The sequence below is a fragment of the Anser cygnoides genome, chromosome 5 (genome assembly GCF_040182565.1).
Source record: "Anser cygnoides isolate HZ-2024a breed goose chromosome 5, Taihu_goose_T2T_genome, whole genome shotgun sequence".
Classification (NCBI taxonomy): Eukaryota; Metazoa; Chordata; class Aves; order Anseriformes; family Anatidae; genus Anser; species Anser cygnoides.
This window is the reverse complement of record NC_089877.1, coordinates 27,083,155-27,111,073: the sequence shown is the minus strand read 5'-3', so window position 1 is coordinate 27,111,073 and position 27,919 is coordinate 27,083,155. Positions and strand designations below refer to the sequence as shown.

The window sequence follows — 27,919 nt, the reverse complement described above, 5'->3', positions numbered from 1 at the left end:
AAGTAAGAATTCTTAACTTGATATTTGTACCTATCTTAGCAGCAAAACTCCCAACCTTTTTCTCCTTCAAAGCCCTCTCTTCACAGCCTATTATGTGTCTAACTCCCTGAAGCCATGAATGAATCAAGGTGAAAAAAAAATAAAATCAAATTGAGGGTCTGGAAGATGTCAAAGGAAAAATAGCAACAGCAACAGAAGAAAAAAAAGAACAAATTAACTTGGGGGCAAAGCTGACAAAAATATGCAATGTTCACAAGTAACTTAATATACTAGAAGAAAGACATGATTCAGAAAATGGAAGAATTCCTACTGATGGCAAGTAAGGAATGGCAGTATGAATGGGACAAAGAAATAAAACTCAGCTTTACAATGATTTTTCAAGAGTGTTCTTGAAAAAGCATAGTAAGGAAAGCGTCCTTGATACTTCAAGGGCTTCTTTACCTACTCCTAAAAATGGTTAGACAACCTGACAGCTGAACTCTTACTAAGACTGACCTATGCTCTCAAGTTCAAATTGTATCAAATTATTGCACATTATTATTGTGTTAAAAGTACTGCCATAGGCAGAACCTATTTAACAAAAGTAAAAGACATAAAGTCAACAAATATAAGAGGACTGATACACTGACCTTAAAGTGAACCTGTCTTGCTGGTATGTTTACTATAATTTGTATACCCTACTGTATACGTTTCTGCACACCAGTAGCCAAGAAAAGAAAAGAAAAAGGGTAATTTTAGTTTTACCTTCTCCTTTCTTCTCCCATATCAAATAAGTAGAAAAAGTAGTTTAATACAGTATTTGAAAGATTGCAAATTTTTAGTGTACTCAGATGAATAGCTGAATGTTGTAAAATTTATCTGGAATGCATAATATTTTAAGACGACTTTAAAATATTATACCTTTAACATTGAGAAATATATGTAACTATATGCAACAAAGATAATGGAGACATAAAGACAAATTTGTATGGTAACTACATCCATGTGGAGGACCAAACAAACTCATTTCCTGAGTGATATGTCTTCTTGACAGAGTATTACAAAATCTTAGCAGTTTTTAACTACTCACTTCAGAAAAGAAAACTGAGGACCCTCCTTTTTATTTCTGGGAAGCAATGTTTTTTGTGACTGGAAGACTCAACAGGCTTATCAATTCCAAGGAGAAGTTTATGCTTTAAAATGATACAACTTTACTACCATTTTAACACAAATTATGTAAAAACATTCATAACTTACGTGCTTACTTGGAAATGATAACTGTAAAATTTGAACTTACAAATAAATAATTGAACATTTAGCAACTACAGTATGTGAAGGACTCTATAATACTTATCATCTTGTTTCAAAAACTAACTAAATTTATGATAACTACTAAACTATTACGACATCCTAATGCCATCTTGAGCCCCTAAGATAGCTACATGTTGGCAGTAATATTAAAATGATATCAAATCCTTCTGCATGAGTCATCTGTGACTTTTGAATGTGTTAGAATGTTACTTACTCAGACTACACAAATAATTTCTTCATTGTCAGTTGTATATATAATCATGGAAATAAAATATGAAATGTCAAATATTAATTCTGGGCTATGACAGCTTTCAAAGAAACAAACATTTTTAAATATGCTCTTGTTCTTCACTTTGTTTATTCTCAAAGAAATTTAAAGCAGAATCAAGGTTCTGCTCAACAGAGTACACTGAGCCAAGTACTGTGCTGGAATGAGAACATCCCATTTCAAAACAGGATTCCATCTGGTGTATGGAAACTGCTCTCCGTGGTCACAAAGCATTACACTGTTAACTGTTGCCCTACAATATAAAGGTTGACATTTTAAAAGTTTGTCAAAAACAAAGCTCATATTAAAGCCAACAACAGGCATAATTTTGTTGTGTTTTTTTTTTTTTTTTTTTTTTTTAATTTAGTTGGCAGTAATTTGCAGTAAACAGACACGTATTTCATATGCTATTTTCATTCAAATTGGCACCATAAACCAGTATGTTCTCTCAATGTCTCTTTACTGTATTCTTTCACTTTTTTAAAAAGCTCCATTTTACTCTTATTTATGTAAGGATGGAAAACTCTAATTTAAATTTATAATTTAAAGTATCTATTCTGATTTCCAGTGCTGTCTGACAAAAGGAAACAAAACAGTGAAAGTAGGTATTTTATGAATGCTATCATCAAAGGTTTTGAAAAGCAAGGAAAACAAGACTGCTGAAGTAGTATAAAAAATACTGAAGATAAAGGTACACCGTTTCAGCAGGAGGGTCTCTATAGCAACTGTTGAAAAAATGAGACTTTAAGGTATGTGTTAAAAAATCCTGGGAAGCCTTGGTATTTGGTATACTCCACTTAGCTCTGCCTATAGGCAAGGAGAATCTCTCTTTTTCTATAAAATCTCTTTTGCTGGCTTCCAAAAAGAAAGAATGGGGAAATAAAATATTTCCTTTTGAATACTGCACAGCAATGTATATTCTGAGCGATCTGGTCTGAATTCAGCGTTAAAACCTACTTGGAAGAGAATCACAGAATGGCCGTGGTTGAAAGGAATCTGAAGATCATGTAGTCCAACCCCCAAGGTTGGACTGGATGACTTCCAAGGTCCCTTCCAACCTGAGTTATTCTATAATTCTAAAGGGCAAACAGCCAGGTATTCCAGCGCATTTAAGGATCTGTACACAGCTGGCTAGGAAGTTATTAGTTATCTTGAAATGTCCTTTAATTCATGTCATATTTGCTCTAAAATGACCTTAAAGGAGGCTATAGCAAGGTGGGAATCTCTCTCTTCTCCCAAGCACTAAATGATAAGAGGAAATGGCCTTAAGTTGCGCCAGGGGAGGTTTAGGACAGATATTAGGAAAAATTTATTCACTGAAAGAGTTGTGAAGTATTGGAACAGGCTACCCAAGGAAGCAGTTGAGTCACCGTCCCTGGAGGTATTCAAAAAAGGTGTAGATGGGGTGCTTAGTGGTATGGTGGACCTGACAGTGCTAGGTTAAAGGTTGGACCAGATGATCTGAGAGGTTTTTCCAATCTAAATGATTTTATGATTTTATGATTCTATCATATTAAGGTACAGCCACATGAAAATACTTCTTGATTGAGGTAATGAACAAGAGAAAACTGTGACAAATGTTTACAAAGAATAATGTACAGAAATTAAAAGATAATCACACTTGCATATATCCAATATAACCATTAGTTCTAAGTTTTTTCCCCCTCAATCTATATGTAATCAGCACTAATTTCTTTAGGTTGGCTCTAAAAGTCAATTCCTTCCTACAGCCCAGATCAATCCTTGGGGCCTAGTCACATCCAAAACTTCACCCTTCTCTCTTCAGGAAGAGTTTTAACCATGCTGTTATCACTGTTTGTTTCTCCCATCTTTGGGAACACTAATGTCTCTATCAACTGGCCAGTGAAATTCTCAGCTGCCTGAGAGTAAACAATTACTCATATTCTTGCCTCAGGCAAAAGCAGATTATCACCTATTGTGAGATACTCTTTTCTATATAGGACAGCAAAAATCTTAAGATGACGAGACACTGAATTATTTCACATAAAAATGTAAATTAGCAACCATATTATGTACAAACGCTATAGAAGGGATGAATGCATTACACAGTCATTACTGACTTCTGCATAATTAATTACTACTGTGCATCACATCAGTCATTTTGGGGATTGTAACGAATTTCACAAATATGCCTTTGAGGCACAACAAGAGTAAGAAAATATATGTTATTTTTTAGTCAGTATAAGAGAAATGATTTATTATATGTTTAAGTATTTATGTGGATGCATATATAAACATAATATATATATACTTTATACATTTATAACATATAGTTTAAAATATTAAGCCAGTGTCCAATTAGGCAGTGAGTACATTAAAACAATTTGAACACACTGTTAAACTAGTAGCTGTGGCATTCCTGGCACACACACCTTTATTAACAGGGTGTCCTGATTCAACAAAAACTGGAAAAAATTACAGCTGTAATAAACGTCCCTGCACAACATCATACATACAACCTACACTGCGTAGCCTTTACACTGCAGGAATAACCCAACATTTATTTGGTGAGCTTCTATCTATCTAAGACACATTTCCTGATAATTTTTCAATTATTTTGACTGCTTAAAATAAGAATTCTTGGCATACTGTATGCAGTCACGCTAATGAAATAAACGTGATTATTTTAAAATGTTAAAATGGAGTATTTGTTTTATTATACTATCTGTCAAGACCCTTAATGATAGATTTTATGTCACACACATCTAACTTCGGAGATTCTCTTTCACCACCTCTCATGGACCATACAGTATTCAAAATCACATAGAACATTTATCTTCTCATATCCAATCAAAGCCATCTATTGTAGCAGCTACAACAACTATTTGTAAGTAATATGAAAAAATGAAAGCATGTAAAAAAATTTCATCTTTGTTATAAAAACCTTTCACTTTCCGGAAAAAAAAGTTATTAACTTTACCAACCTACATATTCATTCTTCATCCCCTCTCTTTTGTACTTTTTTTTTTTTTTCAGCTGGAAATGATGAAATGAAATGATGAAAAAGCGAGTAAAATGCAATTAGCAGCTCACTAAGTTGCACAGTTTGAAAACATAACATTTAGAAATCACTGACTACTTTTTGCTTGCAATTCACCTATCAGCACACTGCATAAAGAATAAAAAGGGCAGAATTTTGCCCAACTGAACTGAACTGAATTCATTTCAGCTGTGACAGAACTGAAATGAATGACAGTCTAATGAGAATCTGTCCAACTAAAATGATTCTATGACTACAGAGTCTATGAATTCCATTCTATGAATTCTATGAGTTTCATTTATATTAAATTCACTGTATCTTGTACTGTATTAGCTTTCAATTTATTTTTTTTTAACCTGTCAATAATTTAGTTTACTCTAGAATTTATCTGTCAGTCCTACTGCTCTTCAAGGAAATCTTTGCTACTCTCAGTTCAGGGTGTTTACCTTTGCAATTAAATGCATAATCCCTGTCAATTGCTTCAATTTAAAAATTACAAATAATTTATAAAATCATTGAACCAACTCAGATCTAGTATTTGGGTACTCCATATTTATGACAAATTTGCATTAACGTCATTTACCTTTGATGCTCTAAAACAGAAGGCAGTAGATGTTGTATCTGACTTTTCTCTGTCTAACATTACAAGTCCTTCATCATCATTCAGAGCCAAGTACATTCCTGTTGTAATATGTCGAAGACGGAAAGGTTGTCCCCATTTGATGTTACTTCCACTCCAACTAAACATATGAGACATCAAGGAAAAATCTTAATAAAATAAAATAAGGTAAACAAAACTGAAGTGTATTCTGGGCTCTAAAGGACTTTCAGAAAATAGAATACTATATAGAAAATCCTTCCTGCTTTTGATTTAAATACTTGCAACAAAACAGATGCAAAACTGGTAATATGTTTGCAAATAGAACCTTGGAGAGGAGCAATCACTTTAATTTTCTTGTTTCTCTACCCTCTCCCTGTTTTATTAGGATATTACATACAGTGTCTATAAAAAAAAAAACCTACACGCTTTCTGAAAAATAAGAAAGTGTCTATAAAAAAAAAGAAAAGATATTACTGTTTTGATTTCCACACATGCTTCTAAAATTCCAAGTAAAAATAAAAGGTTTTACTTTTGGCCTTGAGTAATGTCTCAAGCAGAAGCACCTCATAGGCAACACTATTTTTAACATGGGAAACAGACAAGAGAAAGCCTTAAAATACTGACATTGCCTGTATAATTGTATCATGGTAGATTGTTTTTTATTACTGACAATGAGCGGGCTAACAGTTATCATATAGCAGGACAAATATAGAGAATTATAAATATAAATAATATAAATAAATTATAAAATTAATTATAAATATAAATAATATAAATTAACTATATAAATATAGAGAAATATAAAAAAATCTATCAATCCCGTTTTGGGGACTGTTCAGTCTGGAGAAGAGGCTCGGGGTGGGGGGATCTTAACATGTATAAATATCTGAAGAAAGGGTGCAAAGAAGACCAAGCCAGGCTCTTTTCAGTGTTGACCACAAGAGACAATAGGCACAAACTGAAACACAGGAGGTTCCGTCTAAACATCAGGAAGCACTTTACTGTGTGGGTGATTGAGCACTGGAACAGGTTGTCCAGAGGGGTTATGGAGTCTTCCTCCTTGGGGATATTCAAAAGCCACCTGGATGTTTCCTGGGAAACCTGCTCTAAGTGCTCCAAGTGGGGTTGGACCAAATGACCAGAGGTTCCTTCCAACCTTAACGACTTCACAATTCTGTGAAATTGCTGTTAATGTAGCAAGGGTTACTGACAAATTCAAAAAATGTCTGTACCTTATTCGAAGTGGTTCTACTCTCCACAAAGACCTTGCTCGAACTCCAGCTCCTCCAGTTTCATAAAGTACTTTCCTATGGGCAAATTCAGAAGATCATCCTCTTGTCTTTGTTTGTAATACTTGGTTTATACAATTTACTCCTCTGTAAACTGTCTAGGACTCACTTTTCCCTAGCTAAAGACGGAGATGAATGGAGAGAAGATTCCTACTCATCAGTGAGAGCGCTATACACAATCCAAATGTCCCAGGTAAATTAGGAATTAAGGCTATTTACATTAATTTACTCTCTCTGAAGTTGATGAAATGCTTTGCCTTCAAAATGGAATTGATAAAACACTGCCTTCAAAGTGGTTGAGAATCTTCTTTTCTTCCTTAGTCATAAAAATGTGTAATTCATATAGTTTCCAAGAGATTAATCTAAATTACTAATGCTCTTAAATACAAACATAATGTTAAAACTAATCATTTACGTTTCCATACATTAATAATAATCTGCATGAATACTACATTGGCAATGTCATTGCTAGTATTACTTCTAACATTCTAACTAAAAGACAAAAATGGTGATAAGAATACAAAAACACTGAATTACAATCCTTACAAAATAAATACTACATACTAAATCCTATACTAGGTTTTAAGAAATCTGGATAAATAGAAAACATGAAATAAACAGATTCAGCCTTTAACATAATCTCATTTACTTGAACTTTTGGCAGTGGGTCAGTGTTATGTTTTAGTGTTGAAACTTAACATTCTACTTAATCATCAAATACAATCTATGGCAAATATATTCTGCAACAATAAAAAATAGGAAATAAACTTTTAATCAAATACTTTAGTTACAACAATAGATTTGAAAGTTTGATGTGTGTTTACATATCTTAGTATATTTTAAGAATTCCTTAACTAAGCAAGTTTAATTTCTTCAGCACTTAACTTGGTGGAATTCATTCTATGCACTATGATCAATAGATTGAATAAAAATAACTTGGAAATAATAATAATTCCTGAGAGTTTAGCTGTAATATTAAAAATATATATACAATTTCGTACGATGTCTTTTTTAGACTTCTTTAGACTGAGATGTCTTATAGACTTAAATCAAATAAAGTATTCTTTTGAAAGTGAAAAGGAAAGAAAATTAAAATCTTTGAAAAGTCTGACATATAACTTGGGAGTGAAGTTTCAGCAGAAGACGCATCTGCTTAATCTTTCCTTATTATGATTTCTGGCATTTCAAAAAAGAATTCACAAAATACAGTGAGAAACTGATATAACATGATTGCCAGTCTTGTAAAGGGCAACTCAACCACAACAAATTCTGGAAAGGAATTTAAGCAATAAATGTATGTTTTTAGGCTACTATCAGCAACATTACTGCTTTTAGAAAACTCTGTTAGAGTGGAGGCATTGCTTTCACAATATGATTGCCAAGCAGTCCTCCATATTTTACTAAATAATGGTTTATTGCACTGTCATTCTACAATAAACTGAAACATTCTGTTACTGGTAGCAAATGCTCAGCAGAAGCTCTAACTGAATAGAAAATCTGTTCACACTGAAAACTAGTATTAGGGGATTACACTATCCCTTTTTTGCTACGCCTGTTTCTTCATTTCAAAGAATATGTGACAGTATCTATGTGTAAACTGTAAGTGTGGAAACAGCTCTCCAGGCAAACAACAATAAGAAAAGAATTTTCTTAATAATTGTAATATAATGCAGCACATTGTTTCATAATTCAAGCAAGACAGAAGGGTTCATACATACAAGCAGAATTATTCTAGGTGCAGAACAAATTGATTCACTAGCTTCTTTCTGGAACTGCAATAAACTTTCGAAAGGGTTCTTCAATTTTTCTTAGGCAGCCTTTTTTTCTATTTGTAAACTTTTCTGTTCATATATTTATTCACTGATACCTAAGGGTGAACCTTTCAGCAATCAGATTACTTGATTCATGCTTATTCCTAAATGTTTTCATCTATTTCTAACAATAAATTTTGTTGTAGCTTTGTCAGAGGTAATAATGGCAATTCATAAAACCTGTTCTGCCCTTTCTCAAATGAGAGAAAGGGTGTGGAAAGATGAAAAAGACAGTTCCAACATTCCTTGCTTAATTAAAACAATCGTAATAGACCACAAACCATAAAGGTGGTTAAACTGAAAAAAAAAAAAAGGATAATGTAGAATTAAAAATTACCGTTATCATAACTTGGTTAAGGTTAAGAATTTTCAAATTCTAATTTGGTGATTCAGAAAGTATTTTGTTTACACTTCAGAGAGTAAAAAATAAACAAACATCTGTTTCTAATAGTACAGTAGAGAAAGGTTTTCAATATTAAGCAAAAGTTCTCTGTGCCCTGCATTTCAGGACAAGACCTATAGTATTATCCATTTCATTATCCATTAAGGAGGTTACACAAATTCTGGTGCCTGGATTACAATTATTACTGAAATAATATGAAAATCTTTCTTACATATATTTAAGTCCTGTGAATAGGACTAATCCACTTTAGCATATAGGGAAGCTGGACCTTCTATTGTGATTATTTATCTAAAAAAATGCGAAGCAAGGGAATTTAAAATCTGCTTTTCTGATATGGCAAACTTCTCTGAATACTGTATGTGCATACATAAAAATATCACAGCAGTCTGTTCTAAATAAAAGTACTATTCTGAAATGCAGAATTTTAACTGGGTTTCAGATTGACATTTTTTTTTCCTTTTTCAATAGTTACCAGGAAAAAAAAATCTGCCTAGCATTATTCTCATGCAACTATTGGACATGGAACTCAATTTGTGAAATGAAACCTGTGTTTTTTTCTTATCTGAGCAAGTGTTTCTACAACCTTTCATCTAGTGAGAACACTGGTATATCTGATACTCTGCTTCTTGATTAACACCAATATATTGGAAGAATCCATATATTAAAACAAAGTAAATTTGAGTATGACAAACCATTTGCATACAGTATCTTTGTAAGAATATGGACTTGTAGATCTGCATCTGTGCATTATGTAGGAGTCACATTTAAGAACAAGTATGCAATTTCAAAAATTTCAAAATGACTGCATGATAACAGTAAGAATATAAATTTATAAATCTCTCATTGTAAAGGTATTAGCATTTCTTATACATCTCATCCTCCATGTTCCTGATACTCTAAAAGCTAAACACAAGAAAACAACATAAACTAGCAATCAATTCATCTTAATTTCCAAACTCAACACTGAATACATAATAACTGCCTGGAGTTTTTCTTTTCAACTTTTGCTCTAGATCCTCTTTGGTCCCATTTGCCTCACTGATGTTACTCTTATGATGGCTGACTCTAATGACATTTTCCCTAGACAAGTTCAAAATTAATAATTCATTTCCATTCTGACATCTTCCATTTCTTCTTGGCTCAACTCAACCACGCCTCCTCTGTATCCTGACTCAGCTACCATCAATATTCCTCTGTTCACTTATTATACTTCTTAAATTCATATATTGTTTAATTACTCTAACTCTTTTTCGGCTTTTTCTATCTGAATCACTATAGTATCCTTAGTGGCCTCATCTTATGCTAACAAAACTGCAAGTAGAAAATTTCTGGTTTTTTTCATAACAGCATCCACATAACATTTTCTTCAGCTTCTCCTTCATCCCATCCATCTCTTCATCTTATTCTGATTTTTTTTTGCAAAACCTTCCTTTCTGATGTATAATAAGACCATCCCTTGCATTTTTACTTGGCCTACAAAAAAAAGGGTTACTTTGCAGAGGACTGTCCCTATGTGAATTGTAAGAATTATTCTTTAAAGAAACCTACAGAAAATTAAATATCTCTTCTATGAAAAGAGAAATAATCAATGTTGCATAACTTAGGCAGCTTATTTAATAGTATTACTGGAATGCACGGAAATAATTACACAAAGAGATGAAATTAAAGAACACTGTTTTCTAACAGCTCTCTCTCTCTCTTATTCCTAGAGCTCTTTGTTTGCTTTTCATGTATTAATTTGTTTTTGTATAATATAAATTTGATTCCTACAACTATGATCCAGTACAAACTTGGCCTTATGTCTATTACACAGCTCACAAATTCAAAAGGATAGAATGAGTCCAAATCAATTTGAGCACACTACATCATTACTGAACACTATAAAATGATCAATTGAGCATTCACGGTATCCTCTTATTTTAGGATATATAAGGAATAGGATATATACGACTATAACTACATAGATTTAATTCAGAAAAATAAACAATTTTAATTTTACCCTTTTATTTACGTTGTTTTCAAAAAATGGAAACAGGTCTTCCATTAAGCCAGTAACAGCACACACCAAGAAAAACAGTAAGAGCAAAAGGACTTTACAATTATTTTTGATTTTTTAGCTATATCTGACTTGTGGATAAATTACATCAGAAGCAACATACAGTATTTTTGAGCATATTGAAAAGGCTTGGCACCTATTCTAATCTCATTAAGACTGGGTGATCAAAATATTAGTCTGAATATGACATTGATGTATCCATAACCTAGCATTTTCACTAGTGTTATGCTTTTATACTAGGGGTGCACAATTAACATTTTACATTCAGTGCAAACTTTCTACCTTTTTTGTACATATACATAGGAAGAGAGAAGAAGCAGAAAAAAATCATCTGCAAATGAAGTCCTCTAACATTCAGTTTGGGTGTGGAGACCTTTTTTACTTGACAGAAATGCAAAATTGGAAAATTTAGCTGAGAAGTTTACTTAACTTGTCATTTGTGTTACCATATTACCTAAAGCATAAGTGATTTGCCACAACAGGTACAGAGAACTTGTTTCTTCAATATGATCTTTAATGTTGTTTTTTGTATATCAAAATGATTAGTTTGCTGTGTTTTTGATTATCAGCAAAATGTTAAGTCAAATCCTAGTAATAATAAATCATCACTATATATTGAAGTTGTAGTTTGAAGTTTAATACAAAAGAGATTTTATACAATTTAATTATCTTACTGTATTAATCAAATGTGATTAATAAGAGCAGTACCTTGTAAAAATGTGCAATATATAAAATATTAAAGATATATGAGAGTCTGAGCCTTCAGAGATTTTCCTAGGGTGTGTTTTTTTTTCTTCTATTACCATTTTCCCCACTAATGTTTGTTTACCTCAGCTTATAGTAGTACACATTAAAGATAAACAACATAACAAGCTGCAATCTTGGTGGAATTCAACTACTTCAATTTCAGCAATACAGGAACTTATGACTCATTTTCTATTTAGCAGGTCTCTCAACATCTTGTAACTATGTCACTGCCTAATTGAAGATAACTATCAAGAGAGTTTAACCTATTTAACTCATCTAATCTCAAATTCAACTGTCAATCAACAATCTACACTTTTTTTTTGAGAGAAGAAAGTGTATAAAAATGCATCACTACTCACTTCTGCTGTGAATCATTCTGATCTGTAGATGGAATTGTCAAACACTCATCATGGCCATGGAAAAAACGTACTACATGCCCACCAAGAAGATACCCTGCAGAAGAATCACATTCCCTCATTAGTTTAAATATTGCCCATATAAAAATATCACCATCAAAAAAATAACAATAAAAAAAAGACCTGGTTCCTAGGTGAAATCTGTCTTCAAAATTTTCATTTTTCAGTGAAATAAAACAAATAGAACAAACTTGAATAGCAAAAGAATATTATTTTTTGTATTTTTTTCAGTTAGAAATATTTCTTCTGTAAATGCAAATAACAAGAAAGCAATTTCTTAACATTTAAAAATCAAATTAGAATTCTGGGACAGGAAAGGAAAATGAAAAAATCTACAACAATTACTGTTTTGAAAATTGAATCGTTTAAGTCAAATCAAACATATAACACCACAGCTTCCTCCCCCTTAATAAAATTAAAATGTTGACAATACAAAATAATTTGGTGAGTTCGTGAGGTTGTTCTGACATTTATAACTTGTGTCAGAATCAAAACTGCACAGCAGTAGCTGGAGATAGAGGACAGAACAACACTTACCAGTTCTGAAAATTAAGCTTAATGGAAGCTAACTTTCCAAGCCATTTAACACAAAGACTATAGGTCAAAATGAGGCACTTTGCCTCAGAGAAAAAAAAGAGAAATAATGGTGTAGGAGGAGAATGATTCATCAGACCCCAGTCCAAACTGTTCTGACCTTCTAAGTGAAACTAATGCCCTTTAAAAGAACAAATATTTAAAGGAGGAAGGATAGAATGAAACTTTTATATTGTGATGTCGATTCAACAGAAATTTGTAAATTAGAAAAATGGTTACTGGCAATTATCCTGTTGCCAATTAATACAAGGGTCAAAGTAAAGAAAGAACGTGAAGAAACTATGCTTCCCTGATATCTATGTTCCATCACAAGTATTTCAAAAATAACAAAAAGTCTGTTACGTGACTTGCAGCTCAAGTGTAGGCTCAGGAAAATCCACTTTCTCAAAGTCTGCCCATTCAAGCTGAGCTAGGCTGCTAAGTTTAAGATATGATCACCCTTCATTTAGGTCATTTTGAGAAGTATATATACAGCTAACATAAAAAGTTGGGAAAAAACTGACACACAGAAAACCCACCTCTATGCTTACCCCACTCTATCCCTTTTTTTTTATTAATTACGTGATTTTGGATTATGTGACCAATAGCTACTGGGCTATACGGTACTAGGGTTCCAAGACCAGCACAAAGGGCCATCAAGATGATTAAGAGACTGAAGCATCTCTCCTAAGAAGAAAGGCTGAGATAGCTTGGCCTCTTTGACCTGGAGAAGAAAAGGCTCACAGGATCTCATCAATGAATAAAAATACCTGAGGCAAGAGTGTAAAGATGACTGAGCCAGTGGTATAAAGGTGACAGAGACAGTGTAAAGATGACAGTGTTGGGACAAGAGGCAATGGGCACAAACTGAAATACAGGCAAATCCATCTGAACATCAGGAAACACTTCGTCACTGTGCGGGTGACTGAGCACTCACACAGGTTGTCCAGAGAAGTTGTGGAGTCTCCATCTTTGGAGATATTCAAAAGCTACCTGGACAAGGGCCTGGACAAGCTGCTTTAGGTGGCCCTGCTTGAGTAGGTATTGGATCAGATGGTCTCCAGAGGTCCCCTCCAACCTCAACCATTCTGTGATTATGTACACACAAAATTTTGCTGACAAATCCCTACTATTACAAAGATCTGAAATATGCCACTGATCTTCCATGATCTCTCTGTGTAGCGCATTATGTTTGTCTTCCATTACAAGTTTTTAATTTTATTGTAGGATGGCTTTTCTGTTTGCTTGGTTTTGTTTTGCCCTGGGAAGCCTGAGAACACAGAGACTTTTCCAGGGTTAACCTCTGTTCTATTTACGATCCATGGTGGCAAGGGACCAGACGACCATTTATAAATACATGGATTCAGCATAATACACTTCTCACAGTGGAAAGCTACGTATTACAAGCCAAATCCATGTCTCATATGCTCTTAAAATGAAAACCTACAAACACTGAGACAAACTTCTTATAGGCCTATACACAGGTATACTGTGGTATTCTGTACTATGCCTTACAACCTAAGGAAAGAAAATCCAACGTTATTTAAAACCATTTGGGCTTAGAAGGTCCTCACTATAATTCAGATAACTGTGGTGACAGTTATTCTTTAGCACTGGGGTATTTTATGTCTGTCAAGACTTAGTATAGCAATATGGGAATGCAATATACTAAATGTCTTTTCAAGGTCCCTTATAGTTCCATTTTCCCTATGATCCTGTACATTATTATATCATAAGTGATTAGTTTGAGGATTTTAGCCAAGTGATACAGAATGAACCTGACTTAGACATTTACCATTCATGAATGTGGAAAGCTGATAGTTTGAACAGAGAACAGCAGAGGTAAAGTACAATGTTTGTTATCATCATGTCACTAATATGATTTCTGCAATTTAAAGCTACACTAGCTCCTCTGCCCTTAGAGTATAAGGCATATCATAACCTCGAACAATTTTTCTGTGCTAGTCCTTAGACTATCTGGATGGGAAAATGCCAATATTCCAAATTTACAGTGTGCATGCAAAAGTAAGAGGGTAGTATAGAAGTCATTTTGACTTTTTAAACCAGATTTGATAACAAATCCGTTTGGGCCTTTCATATCACTGTTGAATTAATGTTTTATTTCTCAAAAACTAACTATTCATTTTTATCTTTTCAATTTTTATTTTATTTACTTCAAAATTGTGCTTGGATGAACTTATATATTGGTTTCTTTCAGAAACTGTTTCAATGACCTTCAGAATTGATCCTTTACTTTTCCCTGTTACTTCAGGAATCTCTTAGGAATGCTTCACATATTTTCTTATGGCTAAAAGTTAGAAAGAATATTAAAAAAAAAAGTACTGATTTTTCTATGTCTTATGCTGTGCATATTATTTTGATCTAGTTTTGCTAAAAATCCACTATTCTCTGTGTTACTTAGTATTATAAACTCCCTGAGAATATTCAGACTTGGATGACTTTTCTGCAAGTTTGCACCAGTCTGTCTTAGTGACAGAGCATGGCACTGAAATAAAGAGTAACATTGACTGAATGAGCTTTTCATTACAGAACAAGGTGTTTCTCAAACAGAATAAGGTGATGTTTTTCAAACATGATCGAGAAACGCAGTCAAGCACCAAGAGAATAATCTTGCCCATGTGGTGTGGGATTTAAGGCTGATTAAGAGGACATATTTAGATAGCTCATTTTCAGTGGCTATTAAAGAAAGACACTAAGGAAGCATGGCTGTAAGATCCAGAAAGGATATTGAGGAGGTATCTTTAAAAAACACGATGAGAAGTTTGAAAATAGGAACTATGAGAAACTTGTTTTCCATTTTGCATGTACCTTATCTTTCTTATCTTCTCTCATGATACATGGTATTTGAAAATCATCTACAAAATTTTAGTTTACTGTCTTTAGTTATTCTGTAGACCCTATTCCCTGGTATTAAACTGAAGTCTATAAACTCATGAGTTGATCTCTTGGTCCTCATTTTTCATGCAGGTTTTTATGCTTTGTAAATGCAGAGTTACCTTATTTATTTTAGCTTTTCTTCAGTTAATTCAGCTGAAGTATCTGTATTTTCCCATTTTCCCTTCCATTACTTTTCTCTCCTATGCTCATTTTCTGTACTTTAACAAGCTCTTCAGATTGATGTTCTAAGGTGCTTTTTTCATTCAGTCTTTATGAAAAATGATACAAAGTCATCTAAACTATATAATCTTCTAAATAAATAAACCACCAAACCTTCTGTAATATTGCTTCCTGAGCATGTAGGATGTACATTCCAAAGCGTCTGCATAAAGGAGGCATCCACCTGAATACTTCCATTTGACATGGAGAGATGCTAAAACAAGAAGACAGTAACAGGAAACAGTGAAATCTGTGCTTAAAAAATATTGAATATATTCCTTTCCCAACCAGACAGGAATACATAATAAGTAGAAATACATAATAAAGTAGAAATACATACATTCTTTAAAAATTACTAGCAACCGTTTTAAAATGATCTCTTTTCTAAAACCTTATCAGCACATTACAGCTGCAGCTTAGACATCTTCCACAGTTTACAGAAATACAAACTTCCCAAGATTCAGAATGCAGAAGGATAAAAGCATGCAAACAATCTTGCTCTATGGGAAAGAAAACCTTTCACTGAGAAAAAAATAAATGCATTAAATCTAGGCATCATTTTTCTATATCAGAAAAAAAATTCACTTGTAAGAATCCCAACACCTTTCCCCAGCAGTCTGTATTTTCCCACCATGTGGTTCACTTGCTAAATAAACAAACCTACCAGGTATCTTTCAGAAGACACACTGACCAGGATAAGATCATCACCTATTCGAACTTTTTCTCCTTCTGACCTTTGTTTAGATGCAGGGTGTATTGTCCACCAGCATGCTTCACCTAAAAGACAGAGATATTTTATCAAGGGTATATAAAACAGACAGTTCCCAAGAAATATGAGGATATTTTTGTACAGCACTGACATAACATAATAAAGAATCGTGTCTTATAAGACATTCACTTTATAAAGCCACCTCATTCCCTTTTTCAATGCATTAATATTTTCCCTTTTTTCTTGAAACTTTCTGGCAACAGATCTTTGCAATCACTGAAACTGGTATTTCCTGTTGCATGTTTTGTTAAGCTACTAACCACTTACAAAACAAAGCAAAATCCCTACTTCAATTCTCTCACAGCCAGTAAATTGCTGCACAGTACCTTGGTCTCAATTATCACCTTTTCTGTCTTCTTTTGCTTAATGTTCATATTTCTATTCAAAATCTCCTGTATCGCTTCCACTCTATGCTACAATTATGTTGCAGAATTGAAACAAATACTCCGTAACTGTACAATATTGCTGCACTACAAACATCAGTTCTGGAAGTAGTTCCATTAGCACTACAAACAATATAATTACACAATAGCCAAGTCTAAACTGACAATTACAGAGCTTTTCCTATACATTAAATATAAGATTCCAGATTTTTTTGTGTACGCACACACACACACCAATTCTGGGAAGATTACCTAATTTGTTCCACAGTTTCACATATCTCAGTGTTAAGACCCTGATGCAAAAAGTTGAATACAGCTTTCTCAATGGGTAATGCAAATTGGGAGAAAATTAAACAAAGTTGGTAACATAATACAAACTGCAAAAAGCTATTTAATCAACTTATAAATTTCATGTAAAACCTTCTTAAAATAAACTTTGAAGATTATAAAAATAATTATAAAGAATAATAAACAAAAGTTACATCCCATTACCAATAAAGGTATCTGACAACTACAGGCACACATTAAAAACTTCATGGGCACAAGCAGACACATGCACAATAACTTTGAAAAAAAAAACAACAGTGGAATTACGAAGATGGGTTTCACTGGAACTATTTTCAGAGTGAGAGAACACAGATTCCTTACAAAGACACTTTTACATTCTTATGCAAAGCCAGTTCAGTTAATTTACTGAAAGCCATAAATACTGACCAGTTATCATTACTGACAGTCATCATTTACTTTCAGTTAGTTCTAATTTACACATAAACATTACATTCACAAGCTTACAGTAACATTAATTACAATGCCTCTTCTAAAACCAGACATGTGAGACGTTTTCCTTCAAAAATAACTTGCCATACCTGCTGCATTTTCTCTCAGTCCCACATCAAATGCAAGTTTATCTGTCTGGGATCTTGATGACGTTAAACAAGTCAAATACTGCAAAACAGTGAAGTTATTGAAAACAAAAATCAACACAAAAATTAACACACATGCCAAATTAATACTACATTCACATTACCCCATCTTACTATCAGCCTGTGCTTTTTTTTTTTTAATTAAAGAAGTTAAGCATGGTGTTATTTGTAAATAAGCTTTCTCTGACTTCCTTAAAACATCCAAATCCTTTTTCAATTTGCACATATTTGTGTTGTGCAATAGAACTCTTCCATTTCAAAGTTTCACAGAGTTTATGAGATAGGAACAGTCAAACATCTTATTATAGCCTTGCTGTAATAAGTTTGCAGTGTGAGAACATATCAAGCATACCAAAGGGCAGTAATAATACAAACAACTCTGGTAAGTCAAGACAATCACAATTTTTATGGTTCATAAACAAAAGTAACAGAGATTAAAGACTAATGTAGAGTCTTCTAGTACAAGAAAAATGAGGGAGAACACTTTCTTCACCTCTAACCTCTTCAACCTCTATTAGTTATACTTGCATGGGCAGTATAAGTCAGAGATCCAAAACAGTTAAAATTTTCCAGTTGAACAACACAGTGAAACAACATTTATACAAGCTAGCACATTTTTGAACACAGGCTCTGGCAACTATGCTAATCTAAAAGGAACAACTAATCTTGTGAAATATGATGGAAAATCAACACATATCATGACAAATTCATTTGTAATAGCAGCAACCTGCTAACAGAATGATCATTGAAATGGATTCCTGAAGGACACAATTAATTGATAAAGGAGCTTTTCAGCTAAATTTCTGAGTGAAATAGATTTGAACAATCTGAATTTAAAACATAAGGGCCACTTCCATGGCACTGAGAAACCATAAGCTATTCATTTTTTTTTTTTAATCTAGTGTAGAAAAGGATTTATAAAGAACAGTTCTGAATTCATATATTTATTTTGATTTCAAAAACATTTACTTATGAGTTCTGTGCTACCGATTACTGTGCAAGTGCTCTTTTGCTTACCATTTCACTGAACGAATGTCGAAGTAGTATAGCATGACCATATAGCAGGGTTCTGTGACCACCTTGAGCAGCCTACAGAACATGACAGAAAAGGTCAGAACTCCAATGCACTGTATGCACTACAATCAGATTTATATAACAATGTGAAGAGTTATTACAGTTTAAGTATTAAGTAACAATATTCAAGCAAATTATCAAATGCATATGCTGGGCAAAAATCATAATAATGAAGTAGTAACAACACCACCTAAATATCTGTCAATAAAATAAATGATCTTGGCCACAGACTGTTATTGTGACCTAATTTTTATTACAATTAAATAAAAACACAACATTTTTAAAAAGTATTTGAAATGAAACAAGGTAATACTTACCTTTTTTATAAACTTCTCGGAGGCATTAAAAAATATAAAAAATAAGTATATGTACACACAAATAAATTACAATCTGAAAGAAGAAAAACACACCTACTGCCCAAAGTAGTTTAAGTATATACGAAGGACATCTACTTGCTAGGATTAGTGCAAGCATTTATTAGATTCATTACAGCAACTGCATCCATGATGTCAACCAAGCATGATTATTAATTTTTGCACTCTACAGGTACCTTAAAAGAGGCTGTAGAGAGGTGGGGGTTGGTCTATTCTCCCACGTGCCTGGTGACAGGACAAGGGGGAATGGGCTAAAGTTGCGCCAGGGGAGGTTTAGGTTGGATATTAGGAAGAACTTCTTTACTGAAAGGGTTGTTAGGCATTGGAATGGGCTGCCCAGGGAGGTGGTTGAGTCGCCATCCCTGGAGGTCTTTAAAAGACGTTTAGATGTTGAGCTTAGTGATATGGTTTAGTGAAGGACTTGTTAGTGTTAGGTCAGAGGTTGGACTCGGTGATCTTGGAGGTCTCTTCCAACCTAGATGATTCTGTGATTCTGTGATTCAAATATGGAAATTTATGACAAGATCAGAGAGGGCAAAACTGGATTTCCCATATGATTCCTTTAGTCAGAGAATTTAATACACATCTTCTGAGACTTTCTCAATCACCAGAAGAAAATAAATTCCAATGGAAGAATCTTAAAAAGAAAGTTACCTACTGAAAAACAGACATCAAGCTTTATAGGCTTTCAAGTCTGCCTCTCTCAGCCTTTTTCTTCATCTACATCTTATCTGCTAATTATTTATAAGTAACAAGCCAATTCAAATTTGAATAAGTAACATGACCAAAAGATTAATTTACCAATTTATTGTGGTGTTTTCCACTGAAACTAAGATTTATTTTTTTTTAGATCCACAATCTCAGATTGTATGAAGCAAGACTTTAGGAATGTGATCTCTAAATTTTGCACAACCAAAGACTAATGTTAATACTAATACTACTATGGTGGCTAACATTATATTTCATTTTTCATCTCTCAGTCCAGATCATAACATTTGTGTGAGCTAAGTCCTGAGTAATAATGAAAGGTCAAACATCAGGATCCTGGATAGCAAGTTAGAAAGTACTGATTTAAGAATGTTTAACGTCTCACACAATTTCTAGGTTGCTCACACATACACACAGAATTTTTATTTTTATTTTTCATTAGAAAATCATTTACTGTTCTTGTTTCAGGTCTATTTATGTAATCATTAAATACGAAAGATGATTCCACAAAATATAACTAGAGAACATTAATTGTCTCTAGTATGTTACATGCTAGAAAGAACTGCTTTTGAAGTCAGTTCTTTTCCTAGGATTCATGTAAAGGGGACCAATATAATTAAAGGTAGTTTCTGGAACTCAAACAATGTTTATACATGTGTAGACAAATGATTTTGCACTCTGTGGAGAAGACATTAGTTAAATTATTAATTAGTATTAGAAGCTGTATTCAACTCGTGTTCTACAGAACCCTAACTTACAAGATATCAGGCTGAAGAAACTATTATAATCTTTAGCTCAATTTATAGAATGTTTAATACTAATTCAAAGGAATAAAGCTGAAATGCTATTTATCCAAACAGAAGCAATAAAAATCAAGAAGCAGTTCAGCAGAGGTCTTTTATTACAACTGCAATAAAATAAAGAAAATCTCATGTCTACTCTTTGTTTTTCTTTTTTTAGCTAATCACAAAGATGTTAGGAAATGAGGATTTGTGACCTGGTCATCATGAAACTTAAGTTTAAAGCTGTTAACAGTTAATACAATCGTATGTAATTTATGCAGTTAATCGAGAGATTTCTCAGAATTATATGGTAAAGTACATATTCTGTTTCACTATGTGAAGCATATAATTATATAAAATTTCTTAGTATATCCTACAGCAAACTAAGAATCTGGACTCCTGGAGAATAACTTGTGGACCCTCACAGAAAATGTATTAGATTACTGGGGAAAAAAATGGAGCTAAATATACGATAGTTACTGCTGGTCATTCAGAGAACACATAATAGTTTGGGATGTCATTACAGAAGACTGATCAGAAATTAATAACAGCAAAACCATCTGTAATTACAAGTAGGTTATTAGAGAAAAATTTCTCATCAATTTGTAACAAATATACACATACCAAGTTAAGGAAATAAAATGTCTCATGCTATTTTTTACTGAAAGCTTTTAAATGAATCACTTGTAAGGCCAACTCAAAATTAAACATATAAATAAATCAAAAAAGCTATGTTTTTTCTCCAGAAAATCTGAAACTAAAACCAAAACTTTATTCCAAACTAAATTTAATATGGAAAGCAAACCTTTCAATGCAATGATAAACAGGTGGAACCAATAAAAGTTTAGCACTCATTATGAGAGGCCAACCTTTATCCTTAGCAATGCCTTTGTATTGAAAACAGAATGCAAATTAACATTTTAAGATATTCATTCCTACATTACATGCTGTCATTTTTCCCTACATTCCCTAAATTATGACCTGACAGCAAATTGTACTATTCATTCAGAAATAACTTTTTTCTGAGATCTGTTTTAGAAATTGCTTATTACCATATCAATTTGCTTTCCCTGTGCTAAACATAGTGCCTTATAATACAAAATATTTAACTTGACTGATATTTATGATATATGTCTCAAAACAGTATCAGTTAATTGTAACTTAAAAAATAACCTGCCCATTTTTGCAACAGCTCGTTGACAAAAGCTGGAGTCCACCTCCACAAAATGTAGCAAATCCTTCTCATAGAAAGGAAGTTTTTTGCATTATTGTTTAAGCTTTCATCTTTTATGTCATCCTTGGTATTTATATGAACTTCTGTGTTTCTATTACAATTTTCCCAACGGATGGTACCCAGTTTCAAAAGCAATAGAGGGCAAAATTATTTTGAAAGAAACATGGCACAAGAGACCACATTTTCTATTTTATTTATAAATACTTATATACTACTAGTTAGTTAATTAAATATTTTTGCTAAGTTTTTGGGTGAATATTTTGGAAAAACTAAGAATTGTGATATTGCTGAGGAGTCCTGAAAGTGACTAAATCAATCTTACTTTTTGAAACAACACTGATCACCTGATGGAAGCCTACTGGACTACAATCATTAAAGATTATGTTTTGAGTATTAAATGTATAAAAATCTGCAACAATTCTCTCAACTAATAAGAAAATTTCTTTTTAGAAGTTGTGGAGCTAATAAGCTGATATTATGGTATTGATTTTTCCTCTGTAAGAATGACTGATACTGTGACATGAAATAAGCACACTGAATTACAGGATTTTTAATATAAACTGTACATTAATCTCCTTTAGATTTCTCCCTACTGGGTATTTTAGATTTTCCATAAATTACTGACCTAATCTTCACATAAATAAATTAATTCATGGGACATCTGACTGATCAGGATGTTTGAAAATAGAACTAGTAGCTTATAATTAGTCTTCTTTGTGTCTTTCTAACCTGTGTGTTAATGGGAGAAAAGGGGATGCTTCTTCTGCAAAAATGTTTATACAACACTGGCCTCAGAAGCCCAAAGCTTGGAAGGCACTGACAGACTATTTTCCTCCCATTGTGATTACCAATTTATTATTCTGACACCAGCAACACAGCCCATGGAGAGCACCACCTTTCAGCTTAGTTGAAATTTCTACTGCACTGGTAAAACAGCATTTCTGTAAAAATTGTGGTACAGGAACAAGATCTGACGTCTTCCTGGCACATGTTCTTTGGAGGGATACTTGTTCTGAATAATATGGATAGCTCATTACCTGCCTTCATGAGTAATGTATCTATTGAAAGTTTAGTTTACATCACATTATTCCACAATGTATACTACGCAAAAGTTCACTATGTATAAAATCCCTCACAATACCACCATCCATTGATTATAATACAAAATGCGGCTCATGATTTTAGTCTTCTGAATTGTGCCTAACTTAGAGGATTAAAATAGTGTAAAATAGGCAGTAGAAATGCTCGCTCTGTGTGTATACATGCATTTCTATATGAATCTACAGTTTACATACCTTCTGGCTACAAGACCTGCATATATATACACCTACTAATTGAACTGATTTGAGTTCCACACATAAAGTACAATAGAAACAAACTTACAGACCGGGGGGTGAGGGGAGTGGGGAAAGACTTAGCATGAAAGGCAGATAGTAAGGATAAAATTATAAAATCATGAAAACATAAAACTGCAAAGTTTCAAGTTTTCTGGTCAATCATTCTTAAATAACAACCTTTTATTCAGATAAGAACAAACCCAACAGTTTAGAGTCATTGAATATTTACTGATCTGCATGAGATCATGAGTTTCAATCCAGAAGCATTCTAAAAATCTTTATAATTTTATATACTTGAGAAGCCAATTGAGAAGCAAAATGAAACTCACTCCTTCAGAAAGATAAGACTCCACAGCTCAGCTTGGATGCTTGCAGCAATTAATAAAATTTAAAAAAAAATGCATGTTCTATCATTACTGTTAGACAGTTTCTTTGGGATGATATAAAGCTTAGGATAATTGATTTCATATATTTTTTTAAATTAAGTTATATATTTGACCCCTTTTATTTACCACTTTTTGAAAAATATATTTTTTCAACAACTAAGTTTTTATCCTTCCTACACACTGAACATACCACTTCTGTACAGTTATGACATTCAAAAGAAAATCACCCTCAAGTAAATAAAACACCTTTCTGGTTCTCTTTCCTAGGAGCCATTTACATAGTCTATGATCTTGAATTATAAAATTCTCATCCTTTCCAGATACTGCATGCACAGTATACGAATTTCAGTAAGAAAACAAAAGAAATTTCTCATTGTGAAATAAATTCAGCATAAATTTGTATTCAAAAAACAACAAAAAATTAAATGTTATATTTAAACACATTTCTTAAGATGACACTGAGATCACTTGTGTGGTTTATTTCTTCCTCAGACATCCGTTTTACCTTCTACCTATAATGACATAGTCTTTATTCTGTGTGCAAGAACAACAAAAATTACAACTTGAAGAGAATATGAGTTTTCTGATTCCTCATAAAATAAAATGTGACAGACTATCTAGCTTGGCAGATTATTTGCATAATAATTAGTTGCCATCTAGTCTCATAAAATAAATAAAGGCATAAAGTATTTTCATGTTCTGTTCATAAGAGAATAAAAATTAAATTCAACAGTATGTTAAGAAAATAAAGGTAAGTTAGAAAGAATAGAGAAAGATGGACAATATTCTTGACAACTAGTCAAGGAAATCAAATTAACTCTCCCACCCAGTTTTTTGGACTACGCTGGGAAATCAATTAAAGCACAGAATTCTAGAAGACAGCAACAAGCTGATCTGATATAATCTGATCAGGCAGCAAAAATCTGAAAAGTACAATAAACAGCAATGCACTGAGGTTGCCTGCAACAATTTCGAAATGATTTTAGTCAACTTTAAGAGACATTTATATGACTACTATCATATTCAACCCTAACTGAGTGAAATGCAGAATTTTATTTACACAAGTTTTGTGGCTTTCACAGTGCCAGAAAGCAATGATTGCAGAACCTGTCATGAGAAATAAACATTGTAAAATATTATTTAATATTAACTCATTAATAATACTTCACCCCATACATTAAGAAGTGGCATTTCCATTTTTTTTCTTCCAAATTTCAGTTGTTCACAGAATAGGAGAAAATAAATGCGATCCCACTTTTTATTTCAAAATCCTAAAACTTATACTCATGAATTAAAATAGAGCAGTGACAAACTGAGTGGAGAGCACAGGCCAATTTCATTTCCTTTCAGAGACACACAGGCTCTACCTAAATATACAGAACTAGACAATTTGCCTAAATTACCTACTTATAAGCAATTCACAGATGCAACAGCAAGTGTAACATCTATAAAATTCCAGAAATAGCAGAGTGTAGATAGTGTGAGAATTGAAGTTCTGTTTTTGCAGTGGAAAACTCCACTAACCTTGCATATTCAAAAGTGATTGTGCAGGCATAACAGTGGCATAACATTGGAGAGTATGTTATGTAGAGAAGGGGACAGTGGAAGGTCTCACTGTCCCAAAATAAGGAGGATAGCTAAGAAAAACAGGATAAGCAGTGTGAAATCAGTAAAAAACAAAAAATCACAGGCCCTCTAGTCATGAGAGGAAAAGGAGAAATTAAAGGTTGGTCCAATAAAATTGTACATACATGGTATAGTAACAAACGTTGAGTAGGTTATGAAACTGTAGTACTCAGCCGATGAGGAAACAGGTGAGGAATCAAGCATCGGGTAGGGGGGATATAAGGTTATGATAAACTTTTGCTGTGCACTCCTGCTTGCAGGACACCCGCCATTGCAATCACAAATAAAAATGCTGCTTCACTGAGATTCTCGCCTGAGCCCGTGTTATTGGCTGCAGATTGTTTCTCACAATAGGAGGTTTGTTTCTTTCATGGGTAGGAGAATAAATAGCAAATTATTCAGGTGGGCATGCAGACCATTCAAATTACTGAAAAAAACTGCATCTGAGAATTGAATTAGGCTTAATATCTTATAATTCCCTTCTGACAGCTTAGAAGTTCTATGAAAGATACATATCTTATATACCCTGATCAATAATAAATAACATACAATAAAGTGCACTTATTTTGGGGGCGCATGCTGATCAGTGTGGAAGTTCTCTTTATTAGGGTATTACGAACGTTAGGATATCTTAGATTTGAAGTGATAATGCAGTTGAAGGTTTGGTAATGAGAAATGCAAGCACAGTTACAACATCTGACTATACTGCAATGTCACCTTACACTATTCTGTAAGCATTATAGTAAGTAGGCTTGTAAGAATAAAGTAAAAAATTAAGAAACCTAAGGTAGAGAATTATTAAATAACTATTTCTATTCATTACTTCTTGCTTCTTACCATGGGTTAAGTAACTAAAAGTTACAACGAAACAGTTTAGGTTTTGTTCATCTACAAAATAAATAAATAAATAAATAAATGTATTTTTATTTCTGAACTGATCAAACATTTAAATTTGTCACTTTTTTTGTTGATAGAACTTAATTCACAGTTGTTAATTTCATATAAGGATAAGTCAAATAAATATGAATACGTGAAATACTTCCTTAGTTCAGTGACATGAGGTAGAATTATTTACATCATGATGACAAAAATTATTTTGCTTTCCTCATTAATAAATAACACTGTAATACAATAATGCTTTTATGGGAATGATTTATGATTCAAACAAAACTTCTTATACTCTCCATAGGTTCATAAAAGTCACCCAGTCCAAGGATTCTTTTATTCATTTTTCAGTTGCCAGGTTTGAACTGATGGTAATAAATGATCTCTGAGAATCATGTTTCTATTTTTTTGTAAATATTTCAATAGATTAACTGCACCTGCTCCTCAATGCCATAGAAAAAATAACTTTATTATGGTTATGGAGCAGTAACATCCCAAGAAAACAGAAAAACTAAAGAATCTGCTACCACACAAATCCCCTCACCCAGAAAATTCTGAAGCAAGAGAAGTAATGAGAAAAAAAAATCCATATTCAGAAATTTAACATTCTTCGATGTTACTTACCCCTTCACTGGCATTATCCCCTGTGTTGGCCAGCATTTCTTGAAGGGCTCTGACAGACAGGGACTGTTCAAGTACAAAATTACAAATGCAAAGGTCCGGAGGAACATACTGTAAAATTAAATTAAACAGCATAAGAACAGAGAAGCAGACCAGATTAAACAGGATGAAAAGTGTTTGAACACATGTGTTTTAATTTTAAAATCTGTATTTGTGTGTGACAATTTGTTTTTGAGATGCATGCTATCTCATTGTATCAAAATAATACAAAAACATTCTTCATAATTTGTCATTGCAGCAACTTTATATTTGCTATAGCTCTACTGCTCACAGTAAAATAAATCACCCTCAGGTTCAAAAGTGGAAAAATTCTCTCTACATACTATTGCTTTCCTGTCTTTTAGAATAACTTCATGAACATTTTATTTGTTCTCTAACATCACTGACAAAACAGAAGAGAAAGCGTATGATCTTATTTGATGTATAAAGTTAAAACTCTGAATATATTTATAGCTGCCACTAAATGTCAAAGATTCAGAATCTTCTGATATAATAATACAAACTATTTAGGGACCTTCTCCTCGATTATTGGATCAATAATGACTGCTACTTTTGAAACATGAAAGTTACATTCACTTCAAAGAGAACAGCGTTATTTTCAATCTGTTAACACTGATGCATCCAATAAAAGATATGTACAAAAAAAAAGTCTCAGGGGAATCTTATCAACATACATAAACACCTGACAAGACAGTACAAAAAAGAATCAAATCCTCAGTGCTGCCAGTGAAAAGACAAAAGGGAATTGACATGAATTGAAATACAGGAAATTCTATTTAAACATGAGAAAAGAACTTCTTTACTGTGAGCATGGTTGAACACTGGAACAGTGAAATGCTAAACTTTCTGAATACTCTGTAGCAAGCTAACAAACAATCAAGAATAGTATTGGAATTCCTAACTTTTGATCTCTTCATTTTTTCTTTTTGACAGTGTTTTCAAATACATTTTGGAAAAAAATTTTAAGCCAGAGACTTGAGACTGAAATTGCATAGATTAGATTTACATAATTGTAACGTATATTATTGAGGCAACATGAGTCCCTGCATCTTTTGTACACAAATAATTTCTTACTAAGTAGTTCATAATTTCAGTAATTCCCATAGGAAAAACTTAAACTGTAATATTCATCATCATTCATCTCTACTGTGCTTTGTTTCTTTTTTTCCTTTAGTATTCATTACC

The 27,919-nt window shown here is 32.9% G+C and overlaps 1 protein-coding gene across 11 annotated transcripts in view; it reads right to left on the bottom strand.

Moving 5' to 3' along the window:
- Positions 1-27,919, bottom strand: part of RYR3 (ryanodine receptor 3) — a 234,166-nt gene that overhangs the window by 155,540 nt on the left and 50,707 nt on the right. For all 11 annotated transcript variants that reach the window (XM_066997687.1, XM_066997680.1, XM_066997684.1 and 8 more), the window contains exons 3-10: positions 26,678-26,785; positions 18,665-18,736; positions 17,591-17,669; positions 16,237-16,349; positions 15,687-15,786; positions 11,826-11,919; positions 6,393-6,467; positions 5,143-5,299 (exon numbers count right to left, since the gene is read on the bottom strand). In XM_066997687.1, coding sequence (XP_066853788.1) covers positions 5,143-5,299; positions 6,393-6,467; positions 11,826-11,919; positions 15,687-15,786; positions 16,237-16,349; positions 17,591-17,669; positions 18,665-18,736; positions 26,678-26,713 — 726 coding nt within the window. In that variant the 5' untranslated portion in view covers positions 26,714-26,785. The remainder of the gene's footprint in view (positions 1-5,142; positions 5,300-6,392; positions 6,468-11,825; positions 11,920-15,686; positions 15,787-16,236; positions 16,350-17,590; positions 17,670-18,664; positions 18,737-26,677; positions 26,786-27,919) is intronic.